Genomic DNA, 14,782 nt, shown 5'->3' with positions numbered 1-14,782 from the left:
AAAAAATCGCATTCGCATCGCTCTTGCGAAAGAGAGAGAGAGAGAGAGAGCTTTAGCTTTTAATTTCCAGTCACGTAATCTCTTCTCCGTCGCTGCTTTCCGTAGGAGAGAAAAAGAGAGTGCAAGAGAGTGCAAGAGAGTGCAAGCTGTTTCTTCGGCACGCTTTTCACGCTTGAAAGCTCCAAAATCGCTCGATCGACAGCATACGGTTTATACTCTCTTTTCTCTCTCACTTTCTCTCTTTTGGTCTTTCGTTCTCTATCTTTCTCTTTTAATCTTAATAGATTCACATAAAGCCCATATACCGGTGTCAGCACGACAACAAGTAACCGAAACCTTCCAAAGTTTCGTAATTGTTCGCCCAAAGTCAACTCGATCTACTGCCAAGCCGACAACTTTCGTAATTACCTACCGACCTGGATATAAGATATACGAGCCTGTAGGTTGATACTCTCTCTGTCTCTCTCTTGCAACTCACTCTCTGTCTTGCAACTCCAAACCACCAGCTTCCGATCGCTTAAGAACGCGCCTCTGCGAATCCGTTTTCGCGTCATTGCATCTATCGGTTTTCCTTTCTCGCCGTATCGCGTCGTGAGAGCATCCTTGAAAGAACGGAACTGGATGTTTAAAGCTCTATCATTTGTATAATGGAAAAAAGAAATATATATATATGCCTGCATGTTTATAATCCATAATGTAAAACTAAAATTTTATTCCGAGGAAAAAGATTTAATCCTATAATTTTCTTTTCGGACGAAGAAATACGAGAAAAATGTGTCGATCTAATGCTCGCTATACCGTGATAAGATATTACTCAACGTTAAAAATAACGTGAGAATGAGAAAGAAACGAGTATCCTGAATATTTTCAAAAATTCCAAGAGAATAAATTTGAAAATTGCTACATTCGCCAGCTCCTTCGACGAATTGTTGTGAAATTGTTCTGCTATGAGAGCTCTACTTCGAGATGACTGATCCCAAGTGTTCTTCTTTCCGGCGGGCCGAGACATATCGAGAGTAAAGTACTCGGAAAGTTTTCAAATGCAATTTCGATGCCTGAACGTTAAGAGATCGCGAAAGGGACGGAGAATTATCTAAATTGTATTCGATCAAAATTGCATGAACGTAATATAAAAAGAAAATAATAAATAAGTAAAAAACTAAAATTAAAGATTAATAAAGGAAAGCAAAAACTGAGAAACAAGAACACATGAAGAAAAATCAAAGTCGCAAGGAAGCAAATCGAATCGAATTCAGTCAATGCAATACATATTTCTCTCTCTCTCTCTCTCTCTCTCTCTCTCTCTCTCTCTCTCTCTCTCTCTCTCTCTCTCTCTCTCTCTCTCTCTCTTCCTCTCTCTTGAACGAACGAACGAACGAAGTTGGAACGTTACCAGGATCGTGCGCGTGCAACAGAAAGAGACCGAGAGTGCGTGATTTGTCGTCGGAGATATAGCAGTGATTTACGATATCCGCGCGAAAGTGCCGCCACTCTGGCCACGAGTACCGCGACGTTATTTCCGCTTACACGCTAGCTTCGTTTGCGAACGATACCGAGATTTCCTTCGAGGAAAGATCTCTACCATCTACATGATTCTTTTTTTTCTGATAATAGATAATAAAATGAGCTTGCAGATCGTCTTATCCAACAAACTTTCAGTAATATATATTGTAGGTATAATATCACGTAATGAATTTTACATTAATGCGGATTATGAGAGAGAGGACCATGTAAAGATAATGAAATTATTTTTAACACATTTGTCCGTTCGAACGAGTAACATTTTATGTACAAGTATACCTAGTTTAATATGAAAATATATTAAACTATATGTAGATCTTTTGGTCGAATAGATTTTATGCGATCAAAGCCGGATAAATTCGAAAATGTTAACGAATGAAATTCATCGAGATAAAAAGAATGCGGGATAAATCTTCGCGATATATAAAAAAAGAAATATCAGTAATTTGATTTTATGTAAAAAAGTACGGAAAAGGCGCATCACAAGATTATCATTGAGAGGAAAGTAAACCGATAAGCTCACCATCGTTGGTAGGCAAGTCTTCGAACTTATGGGATGAGTACCGGAACTGCAACCACGAGTTCCTGCCCGTAATAATTTCCTTTTCGCTCGGGCTTTGCCCCTCTCTCTCTCTCTCTCTCTCTCTCTCTCTCTCTCTCTCTCTCTCTCTCTCTCTGTCTCTGTTTCTGTCTCTTTCTCTTTCTCTCTCTCTCTCTCTCACTACTTAAGTTTTTCTTCGATCTCCGGTTAGGAAGTCACCGAACCGAGTTGCCTCAAGTTTTACGTAAAATACAATCAAGCAGGCGCGCTACCTTGTCGAGAACTCTTCGCGCTACTTTTTTCCCCGATTTAACCGCTTCTCGTTATGCCGATAAACGGGTTCTCGCTCGTACATAGTACGGTAATAATATCGGCACGGTCAACCGTGGAAGTACCCTTTGGAGGAAATAACTTTCGAGCTTTTAAGTTCGTTAATTAATATTTTAAAAGCCTCACTCCCTCTTTTCGAATTACACCGTTATAGCATCGGTCTGGAGAACGATAACTACCGAACGAAATATTACTTTCCATTTTTCTTTGACTACATCTAAATATGTATGTATCGTTAATTTTGCACAAACGAATCGCGTTACAACTGCGAAAATATATTGTATAGGTGTATGTATGTACGTATCGTATATACCTATATGTATATCTTTTTCCTTTTTCCACTCTACCGCATTGAATTTCGATTCGATATTTATGATTTATGACATTAAAGTGTAAGTAACGAAGCATACCATGATAAATCATTGGCGTTTTCCCAAAAGTATTTGATAAAGAATAAATGAATTAATGAATCAATATCAGGTGTATATAGAGCGAATAGAATACTAGACTGCTATCATTAAGTATTGAAAGATTAAAATTGAATCTCATTGACATGTTAGGTATTGTCCAAAATTGATCTCATCTCATGCCTCGATCTGCGCGATAAACAACTTATGAACTTTCCAATTTATTGGGAAACCGATCTTATCGTTTCGTTTCATTACGCGCGCAAGCATAACGAGATTGCCATTTTACCGATAACGCGTATCGATTTGAACAAAAAAGGAAAAAGAGGGAAAAACAATATTCCGAATGAAATTTTCGAAAACTTTCTAAACGCGTACGCTTTAAAAAAAAAAAAAAAAGACAAAAATTTCTAGTATCATCCATTCGTAGACCGAGTTCACGATCGATACTTGGCGATTTGCAGTCGGCGAGAGATCAAAGGAGTCTCTCGTTAATTAATTAATCCTATGCGAAGTCAGAGAACTCATGGATCGCAGATTAAGTACGTTTCATTGAGTACCAATTATTTCATGTTCTATAAAGGATTAACGTTCATAAATCGAGTCGATTCAATTTTCTTCTTTTCGATGTTTGTTTTTTTAAGTTTAAAATTACAATATTCTTCTTTTATAACCGGCACTGCATTTCTACTTTTTTCGTGAAGTTATCACACGAATTAATAATATATAATAGAGTATAAATAAAATTCAACCATGGCAAAATATTAACATCTTGCATCGAACAATTTTAACGGCTCGTTGCTGAAGTCTCGCATTGCGGTGCATGCTCGTCGCCCGTTTAATTTTATGCCCGCGTTTGTAGAATACAAATCATTCGTAACAACGTGTCGTGGATAATATTTCACAAGCTGCTCGTCCGCAGATGCGAATGATACGTATAAACCTTGATGTTTGTGTGTGTGGGTGAGTGTGAGAGAGAGAGAGAGAATGAGAGAGGAAGAGAGAGAAATAGGAAGAGAGAAAAAGGGACAGAGGGAGAGAGACTTTGTTAAACGATACCAAAAGTCATAAATCGTTCTTGCAACGTTTTCGAAAATATCGAGAAATTGTGGAAATTTGTTGAAATCCTTCCTAAACGAATCCTAAAAATGAAATAAAAATTTACGTTGGAATTACTTCTTGTAAATACCTGAATTTGACAGACGACTTCGCCATAAGGCCAGCATCCATAAACTGCCGGTAAAAAGCCAAAAGGAGTCACCAGGAGACCGATGGCGAGGTCATTGCTCGCAAGACTCGTCAACAGATATCTTGGCTGTAATGAAGTTTAAGAAAACCTGTTGATCAGTCTGATTCGTACTGATAACTTCTATCTTACTTTTCGTTAACTTTGGGAATACTTTCTCTTCGTTCCGAAAGCTTTATAAACGTCACACTCGACATAAGATTTATACCACTCTCTCTTTCCTTCTTTCTTTTTGTTTTATTTGGAAAAGAAAAAAACAAAAGATTAAACAATTGTAAAGAAAAAAGATTTTAAATATTGTAATTTATAAAATGACGTTGAGAGATACGAGATCGAGCAAATAAAAATTCAAACTTACACGAATAGCCATCCGTTCGATGATGCAGATAACTCTCCAAGTTGAATCCAATTAACGTAAAGTCGATCGTGAAATTCTTGTTCGATCGTACGGAACAAAACGGGGAAACTTGAAATTCGCGTGCATTCGGCCGAATCCCTGACTTCGATCGCGGAAAATGAATCTTCTATGTTTTACCATCAACCACGAAAACCTTTCTACAATTCGCGGAACGTTCTCGAATTCGACAGAATAATAATTCATCGATCGTAAAAAGGAAAGAATGGTATACAGATAATACACCGAGCTTTGTGAATAAATCCGTTTCTATCTCTCTTTCATCAAATGGAAATTTACAACGTATTTATTAAACATATTTTCTATTCCTAACAATTAATTTTCCCTATTGAAAATCTTTATAATGTTAAATGAACGATGAATATTTTACCGTTGGTCGATTAAAAAAATTCTCAAAACCAAGTAATTTGTAAAACAAAAATTGTTTTATATATCTATCTCGTAACTGTATATTCTATATTTTTTCACGAGTTCGTCCAAATTTTCACGAATTTTTAAAAGGTATCTCGCCGATGCAATATAGGTACGTGAAAGGATCTCTCGAATCGTATAGCAATACCCGATTCGCTTCAAATTGTGTGTTTGTCAATCCTTGGGTGTTAGTGCATGCTAAAGTGTAATCGACAGCGAGAGATTCAGAAAAAATTTGTGTTCGGATCACAGTAGAATGAAAAACGAAAAATTCACACATCTCGTACACGAGTGGATTTCGATCATAATCGTGATCATTGGCGGATAACCGCATTTTCAAACGTATCTATCTATCCTTCGTTAACAAGAAATTAGTACGAGAGATGGCAAAAAGCGAATGGACTATCGAACAAATAAATGAACGAGCCAACTCTCCCTGTTTGATGTATTAAGTTATCCCATAAATTCTGTCCTATTTCTTTCCTCAATGCTCCATTAAAAAGAATTTAAAGTTACAGATAATGATGGAACGATATGTGGTCGATCAAATAAATTTCTTTCAAAAAATTATATCAATATTCATTTTATCCAAAAAAATATACGAGAGAAATTTTAAAACAATCTAATATATATTGTGATGGATCCTTTTCGCATCTCGTCTCCTTGATCTACATTTATGTATCTAAATCTCGATAAAGTTTACAAGCTTTCTTCCATTTGCTATTTATGATACAGATTTGTATTCCGAAATCGCGTTAAAATCTATGAATATCAAGGGTGACGTATCTCGGTGTTCACACAGAATAGAAAAATCAGGATTGCTATCTCGAAAAAGAATACGCGATCGAATATCGGTGTTCGATCAAACGAAAAATTTCTTCATATTCATAATGTGTCGACATTTAGATACTATACGTTGTACTCCTGCGAACGAATTACGTGCTATGGATTTTCCAATAATTTACTACCTGTATATCAGCGATCGATACTTTTCCAATATAGAAACGTACCGGTCTATGATGTTTTCATCGAAAACTATGAACAAACTATAACTGAGCTAAATGACAACTTTTATATCTACAATCTCGATACTGTTAAACACTGTTCATATTCATTCACGCGAAATCGAGCACAGAACTCTACAGAACGTAGATATCAATGACATTCGTGATTTTCCATCATCCCCAACCGCATAAGATTTATTCGAGTTTGCAAAGAAAAGGAAAAATGACAACGATCGAAGGGACACTCTGTGAGGACAAATACGCGGCAAAACGCGAGGAAGCGTCAGTTTCTCTAATGGATTCTTCTCTCCTACCTAACCGTTTTTCTTCGTTTACATCGATATGAGATTTTTGATTTACCACTGCACGACACGGTAAATTTAACTTGAAGTTTCGATTACCAAACCTGATTTATGAAGCTCCCAATGTAAATTCCTTTTACAACCTCAACATTATTTCAAATACATCCTTTGTTATATATACTTACCATTATCATTATTATTTATCCAAAAATCGATGAAAATAATCTAATAACATATACAGAACATTCGACTTTAAAAATTGTGCTCTCTGAAAACTCCTCGATCGAAAAGATATACTGGCAGGATAATTTACATTTTAATGTTCTTTCGATTCGTGAACACCGTATATATTCTATCGACGTAACGCGAATAGATTACAGAAACATCGATGAAAGGGTCAGAGGTATATAAATACGATCTAAAAGGGATGAAAGAATACGTTTCCATTTATCCCTTTGAAACTTTATCTATTATCGATTCTATTGCATTTTAATCTTTTTTATAAATATATACAGAATGATAATACCATTGAATCTTTCCTATTCATCTGCACGAATATGTTATTTATGCGAAATAAATACATAAAATTATTACATATATGACTCTGACTCAATGTATAAATATATGTATATGTAACATATCCGTCCGGAAATAATGAGAGTTATTCTTACCTGTGCGTGAATGTATTTGCTATATCGCCTGCTGTTGATGACGCAAATAACGAGTAGGTTAGCAAAAAGTATACCAAGGCTGAGTACCAAGATCAGAGTTGCTCGTAACAATTCCCCGAATCCTGGCCCGGTCCAGATCGCTTCAGAGTTGCCGGCTCGCCAGCAACTGCTGTTGCTGAGTGCCGGCGCCAGCAGAATCGTTTGTTTGTGTTCCATCCTCCTCCTTCTCCCTCTCCCCCTCCTCCCACAACCACCACCACCACCACCACCTCCGCCGACAGGTGCTCGCCTTTCCACGACGCTTTCGACTGGTTGCTCTTCGAAAAAACGAGAAGCTCTCTTCCTGGTTCTATGCGAGACACGTGTCCTTCTCCAACGTCTCCTGTCCCTTTCATCCCTGTCTGCTAACGTAAGTCCATCAAATAAACTCTTTCTATATATGTGAAAACTTCAAGAAAATGACTTTCTTAAAAATTAACATAGAAATTAATTTTAATAAATTTTTGCCGATCAATGGATAAACGAAATGTCTAAGTGTTTTGACTTTTATTTTTTATAAATATTCTTAAGTGTACGATCAAATACCGATTAACTTTTAAAATTTTCCGTGGTCGTATCAAATACGTTCTCAGATATGAATATGAATGCCGATGAACATTTTAAATTGGTAATAATTATTTATTAATTGAGTACGAATTCAAATATACCAATTTCAAGTGGATGGTCCGGTCGAACCGGACCTTCGATGATCGTCAACGCTCCCGTGCATCGTCTCCTTCGATGACGCTCACGAGGATCTTCGACGATGGAGGAATTCGGGAGCGTCGATCGTAACTCACGACGCACCAATTCGATGCGATCGAATTACATTCCATTTTTGCGCGCTTTCACGCACTTCCCGCTGCCCTTGCATCCTGCTCCAGAAGTTCGACGAATTCTGAAGAAAGACAAACATTCTCTTCGATTCTAATTCTAACTTGATTATAAGTATTTATCAGAAAAGCAAAAAGAGAATACGAAGATCGTCCAAAAAGTTTACGCATAAAAAGTTTATGTATACTGAACAATGAAATGTCCTTGTAGAAAATTACCTCGTACATTAGTTCGTACAAGTTCACTCATACATTTACATGCAATATAACAAATTTTCTTAAAAGTTTAAATTAAATTATTAAATATCAATTTAAATAATTAATATTGTCATTGTTTTATATATTTACAATGGTGATAAGAATTAAAGATCCTGCCGATAAAAAAATTGCAATTTGTCATAATCCGAGGACCAAAAACATTTTTAGATATTTTAAATGGGAGATACTGGAGCAGCCTGCTTACACTCCGGACTTGGCTCGGAGCGATTATCATCTTTTTGTAAAAATGAAAGAGCTAGAAGGACGAGATGTTTCGCAGAAAACTATGATTTAAAGGATGGCGTACAACGATGGTTGCATGCCATCCTTTAAATCGTGGATGGTGAACTCTTGGCGGAAATGTATGACGGAGATATACAAAAACTCATTTCATGTTATGATAAGTGTTTAAATAGAGATGGTGATTATATAAACAAAAAACTAAGTACATATATATGTTTATATATATACTAAAATAACAGGTGAATCAAATTTTTTAAAATACACTTGTGTATTGTTATTTCAAAAGGGCTTTTACCTTCTGGACGACCATCGTATATATAAATTTTAATGCGTTGCACCGTCATACCGTATAAGTCATTTTTCATGAATCAACATTCGAAAGATCATAACAAAAGAATTAAAAATAGTTTTTAAATTTATTTGACTAACGAGCATTCGTCTCGTTTGAATGCTTAGTATAAAATATCAATAATACGTATAAACAAACGCTACCAATTCATTTTTAATCATTATCACGAACTTTTATGGGTTACGATACATTCGAGGTGTTTGTTACACCTGTTTTTCGTTGAAATGGACTGACTAAAAAAGCTCGAAACTCGTTTGAAACAACAGTATCTACCTGAAACGAACTCTTACGATATCATAAAACAATGATATGAGAGCCACGCTTCGCTTAGTTTTGTTATATAAACTCATGAAACTATACAGCTGGAGCTACGATTAATCTTCGAAAGACTAACAGTATAGTATACAGTATGCAATTATACAACTTTCGAAACCACGACTAACTTTGTCAATCGACGAGATCGAAAAAAAGATGCAAAGAAACAAAAAAAATTAGAGAGAGAGAGAGAGAGAAAAGACGATACCGTGCAACAATATTTCACTAAAGTTTTACTTTCCACACGGGTCAACGATTTAGTAAAGTCTTGTCACAGAGACGTTGATAGATCGTCTGGCGTCGATCTTCGTCGCGTAAAATGTGCTCTTCTCTCGGATCAATAACGAAAACTAGCGCGAAAACCAAAAGCAAAGCAGCAGCCGCTTGTTCGCTCACTCTCTCTTTCTCTCACGCAGATTTATACGGAGAAAAAATAAAACGAGCTCATGCGAGAGCCACATTACGTCACTCTATGTATTCTCTCTCACGCTCGCTCTCTCTCTCTCTCTCTCTCTCTCTCTCTCTTTCTCTCGTTTTTGCTCGACTTTCGGACGACTCTCACGTTGACAATAACGTCGAATAATTAATTAAGATTTTTTGCTGGAGCTTCTAAGCGTGTGGAATGGAGTGGGTCGACCTTTAACCACGTGAACGCAAACTCGGACCCAACCGAATAACCGACCGACCAAGGCTGATTAAAATTCGAGCGAATCTGGCTCGCTCGGGCACCCCTTCTTGCACAAAAGTATGTGTAAGAGAGAGAGAAAGAAATAGAGAGAGAGAGAAAAAAGAGAGAAAGAAATAGGAAGAGAGAAAGAGAGAAGAAAGAAAAAAGAGATATACGAGACAAGAATATGTAATTGAAACTGTGCGGTGGAAAGAACTCCGCTATATAATATCCTTTTATCTATTCTTTTTCTCTCTTTTTCCAAATATTTTATCGTCCCGTTGTCGGCTCTTCCTATGCATATTCTTTCCTACGCATGTATTCTATATGTACCTATATGGACATAAGTTCATTAATTAATTTATACACTTGCGAATGAAACGTTGAATATATCGATAAAAACAGAGATTCAAGCATTTCGATTAAATTATTTTTCTCGAAACTTATAATAGTATTTAAGTTAGATATTTAAAAGAAATTTAATAATCAGCTGAACGAGTTCGTGTCTTTGACTCCCTAAGTCTCTTTTAACTCTCTTGACGAATTTATCTCTCCTCTTCTCTTTTTCCTTTTTCCCTTCCTTCATTCTTTCTGCACCTTTATTCCATATATTTTATCGTCTTCTTGTTCATCTGTCTCTTTCAGTTATATTTTCTATCTCGTGCCACATAAATTCACGGTTCAATGTTCACATTTCCGACACCATCATAATAAGATCCTACTGAGCCGCTCCTAAGTAGCTTATTTTCGAAGATCGAAGAATGTGACTTTCACAACAAGCTTAACGTGAATATCTTGCGAATAAACGAAAAGGAACACTGGATTTTATCCGTCTCAGCCGACGTTGTTTATCGAAAAGCAACGTGATTGATTGCTCTTTTGTAAGAACTTCCATGGAATTACGTGTTCTGAAGCTCTTTAAAAAAACTTAAGGCAAGATAGTACGAGCACAAGTGAAAATTTTAAACGAGTGAAACAACGTGAAATTATTCGAAAACGAAAAGAGAAAGAAAAGCTTGCGAAAGCTTTATCTTATTTTCTCTTTTTCAAGCGCATTATTCTTAGTCGCGTGTGAATTAACAAAATGTTCGCTTTGACGACCGTACGTACACAGACACGGAAAAGGAAAATTTCTGCTAACAAAGAAGCAAGAGGAAGTACGAAAAAGAAAAAAGAAAATGTTTTAATCTACATAGGGTACGTATTTCTAGCAAGAACGTAACGATCCTTGTTTAAACGAGCAGGCAAATTCTTACGATGTATCCTTATGTTTCCTTCTAATTAATTATAACATGAAAATATGTATGTAAAAACTTTTCATGCGTATTATACGGAAATGGTTGGAATTACACGCATAAGTATCATAAAATATTATTGTTCTACGTATTATTATTATTGAAAAAAAGAAAAATCCCGTCCTTAGCTCTTTGATAAAGAATAAAAGAGGACAATACCTTAATCCGTAAGGTACCGATTTAATCTTTTTCTGCATATCCTGTTCAATCAGCAGATTTCATCTAAAAATAAGCAAGAACCTGCAAGTTTAAATTTGCTAAATATTGTTTTAAATATATTAACGAATGTAACTCGTCGTCAAATGTATCTAAGAATTTTAATATTTTCATTTATCGATATATCGACAGAAAATTAAACACGTACAGCGATAGGATTTAAACAAATATGATACAACACGAATGAATAGCTGCTGTTCGATATTATTTCTCCAAACGGGTAACGTTTCACGAGTGAGTATGTTTCTTCAAAACTAGAAGAGAAAAAAAAACAATTTTGTTCGTCAGTGGAAAAAATGAAACCAAAAAAAAATCGTAAAATGATACCGTAAAATCGAGCGCGTTGAAAAAAATGTAACGTATGTATCTAGCAACAAGGGGAGAGAGAGAGAAAGAGAGGGAGAGAGAAAGAGAGAAGCTAGAAAGTATAGAACACAGAGTTGAAATCGACGATAAGTCAACATAGTTTTAACCGTACGGTACTCGTCATATGCCAAAGAGGTACTTAAACAGAGTCGTATAGCAACGTCGATCTCGATGTAATTACAAAAAGAAATACTGCGACAGCTCGAAATACGTATGACGTTCGACTACTACAAACGATTCATGCTTAAATCGAATATTTACCCAGCAAAACGCAACAACGCGTTATCGTGATCCATCGAAATTAAAATGACGAAGCTATTCGTTCGAGTCGACTTTCGACCCACTCTCCGTGTTCCACAAACCTGATCACTCGAGAAGTTCTTTCTCTTTCTCTCTCCTTCTTTTTGATTCCATCCTATTCTCTTTCCACTTTGTTGAACGTGGATTGATTCGAACTGAAGTCTCTCATATTCGATACACGACCGCATCGCGGATACCGCGAAGGGATCGATCGGCTAAGACTCTACTCGAAAGCGGAAAGAGGAACGAAGAACTCTCGATCCTCGTTGGTGCTTTAACGAGCGACAGAAGAAGACTTGCGGAAAGATCTAAGCTAGCTAAGAGAGGTAGAGAAGGGGGAGAGAAATAGAGGGGAGAGAGGAAAAGAGAGAGAGAGAGAGAGAGAGGAAGAGGATTAAGTTAGGAATGGCTTTATTATATCAGAAACTACCGAGAGGAACCAACCTCGACAGCACGAACTACTCGGAAGTGCTGCGACGATTTAGCCGCAACGGCGCCGGATGCATTTAGATGGCGAAATTAGGATTTTTCGTGAACGGCTCTTTTGGAAAGAGAGACCGAGAGAAAGAAGGATAGACGAATTTTTTTTTTTCTGTACTCTCCTCTCAACCAGATTCCTCGTACTCCCAGAGTGTAATAGAGTAAAACGTTAGAAGCCGCAACGGGTTAATGCTTGAAGATACCTTCAACCTCGACTCCTTTCTAACTACCCCTTTCCAAAACCCCATTCCAATTCCAAGCAGTTTTCGGTCCATCAACGAAGTTGCATCGCGCAATGGTTGCGTCGAACGAGAGAGTGGTAGGTTTAGTAGAGGACTAGCTACTTCGAACGACGTTCCGACGTAATGACGTTTGAAGGTAGTTGGACTTAATGGCGAAATGAGGGCTGCTATCCCTTTCGATATACGTCTTCCTTGCTTACTTCCTTTTTCGGTCGTTGACGTCCTGAAACTTCCCTCATAACACTTTCCCTCTCGACGATCGTCTTTCAGCTATTACTGAATCAGAAATTTCTCTTTTTCCTTTTTTTCTTTTTCTTTTTTATCGCTCGTTTCTTTACCAACTTTTCCCCCTCGAATTTTCTCCATTTCGCTAACTTTACGAAGGAAATACAGTGAGCCGAGAAGAAAGATAGTCGACCTATTCGATGAAAGTCGCGAATCGTTCGAGTTTGTTATTCGGTAATTCTCAAAAATTTGCTCGAATATTTCAATAAAATTATTAAATCTACGATTTCAACGTAGAACTGGATGATATATATCCGTTACGGCGTAACCGAGAGCGTGGCAAGAAGATAACGATGAGTAATTGTGACGGTAACATATAAGCCGACGACGCGATCGAAAATAAGCGATTTTTCCACGTTCTGCGGACTTTTTTTACTCCGAATAAAAAAGTAAAGCTCGTTCGTTTTTCGCGAGATTCTCATTTGTTATCTGTTATAGTACTTCTATTCTCTCTTGCTATACCGAAAGCATTTTCCTGTACTGTTTACACTCGAATGTATCCCCTGGCTCGATGTTTTTGAAGAAAATGAACGTCTTAAACGTTTTTTACATGAGATTTCCACACAATTTTATTCTCAACAGGACAAACAGATATTGATAAAAAACTGCAATCAACCTTTACGGATAATAAAGAAAATTTGATTTCTTCGAACTTGGAATTCCAGAAAATTATAATTTAATAAGTAAACATTTTTAATAAATTCGATCGACATTAAATACCCCCATTTTCAAATATATTAAAATGTAATCTAATCTTGAATTCATAGAATGCAATTTCTTCCGTTATTTTTTTAACTTTGTCCCCGTCAACATGTTCTGACTGTGAAACGAGTAAACCAGAGACAGAGAAAAAAAGAAAAAGAAGAAAAGAAAATTGAAAGGGACGAATGAAATTCTGAAGAAAATACGGAGGATGTGAAAAGATGGTGCGAGAGATCGATTTCAAAAGGAACGACCGAGAATTCCGAACGCACAGCGAACTCACTCGACTGCATTGCCTCGAATTCGAATGAGTACGTAGTATACATATACCTATGTACATACACATATTCAGAAACACACACATACATACATACATACATACATACACCCGAAAGAAAAACCACATAAAAGAAGTATACCGTTGTCCAAGAAATGAACCTTCTCGATAGTAGTAACGGCATACTCTTACGTTACACTTACTTTCAAGTCCAAAAGGAAAACCAAAAGACCACTTGGCTTTACTCACTACAAATGTACTTGCCCTCTTAACTCACTACAATCCTAACCAAGAGTTATTTATGCTTCAACTTGCAATTTCGTTCGTATCGAAAATATTTTCTCCATTCGGAAAACATCCTTTCTCCAAAAGTAACAAAAAATAAAAAATAGGATTTTTAAAGTTTTCATACTACATCAAAGATTTCCTCTTAACCTTTGTTTACCCTTTATCTTGTCTGATATTTTAAGACGTAAAACTCATACGAAAAGATTCGAAGTCAAAAAACTCTCGACTATGTACTCCGTCTGTCTGTCTATATTTCTCTCTCTCTCTCTCTCTCTCTCTCTCTCTCTCTCTCTCTCTCTCTCTCTCTCTTTTTATGATAGTAACGGAGCATCTCCTGCATCCGAAATCAAATCGCGTGTCACCGAGACCGAGAGAAATATTTACGGAAGATGTGACGCATTGTCGAGCGGTCTCGACGATATTCGAAAGTACGGCCATTGTGTACCAAAGCAAAATGGAATATTTCCCGACGACCCTTTACTACACCGATATGACAATCATATAACGATCAACATTCCGCTATAATTTTGAACAATTTCAACAAAATTCTATGATTTTCTTTCAAGAGACATTTTCATTTTAATATGAGGTAATTCACTTAAAAATGTTTGCAGTTACAAACCCTATTAGTCGACTTTTATTTAAACAGAAGATACTGTAAGCTTATTCTACTCAAAAAAGCTATAATTATTTAAATAAAATCATTTAAAAAGTGTTTAATTTGATCTGAAAGGCAATCAAAGAGAAAAAATTGTTAAGAAATTTGCCACTTAATCAAT

At 36.4% G+C, this 14,782-nt stretch overlaps 1 protein-coding gene across 14 annotated transcripts in view; it reads right to left on the bottom strand.

Annotated features, from left to right (window-relative positions):
- The window catches only part of LOC127063916 (trace amine-associated receptor 9), a 61,244-nt gene that overhangs the window by 28,625 nt on the left and 17,837 nt on the right, over nucleotides 1-14,782 (bottom strand). For 10 of the 14 annotated variants that reach the window (XR_007781530.1, XM_050994230.1, XM_050994231.1 and 7 more), the window contains 3 exons: nucleotides 7,556-7,785; nucleotides 6,849-7,249; nucleotides 3,989-4,114 (listed from right to left, as the gene is read on the bottom strand). Coding sequence is in view for 13 of the 14 variants with exons in the window: in XM_050994230.1 (XP_050850187.1) it covers nucleotides 3,989-4,114; nucleotides 6,849-7,064 (342 nt within the window). In the remaining variant the exon portion in view is untranslated. Of the gene's footprint in view, nucleotides 1-3,988; nucleotides 4,115-6,848; nucleotides 7,253-7,555; nucleotides 7,786-9,093; nucleotides 9,115-11,690; nucleotides 11,956-14,782 lie in introns of those variants that run through there. The other 4 variants (XM_050994238.1, XM_050994237.1, XM_050994233.1 and 1 more) reach the window with 3 other exon arrangements.

This window comes from Vespula vulgaris, chromosome 5 (genome assembly GCF_905475345.1).
Source record: "Vespula vulgaris chromosome 5, iyVesVulg1.1, whole genome shotgun sequence".
In the NCBI taxonomy this organism is placed as follows: Eukaryota; Metazoa; Arthropoda; class Insecta; order Hymenoptera; family Vespidae; genus Vespula; species Vespula vulgaris.
This window is presented reverse-complemented; position numbering and strand designations above follow the sequence as displayed.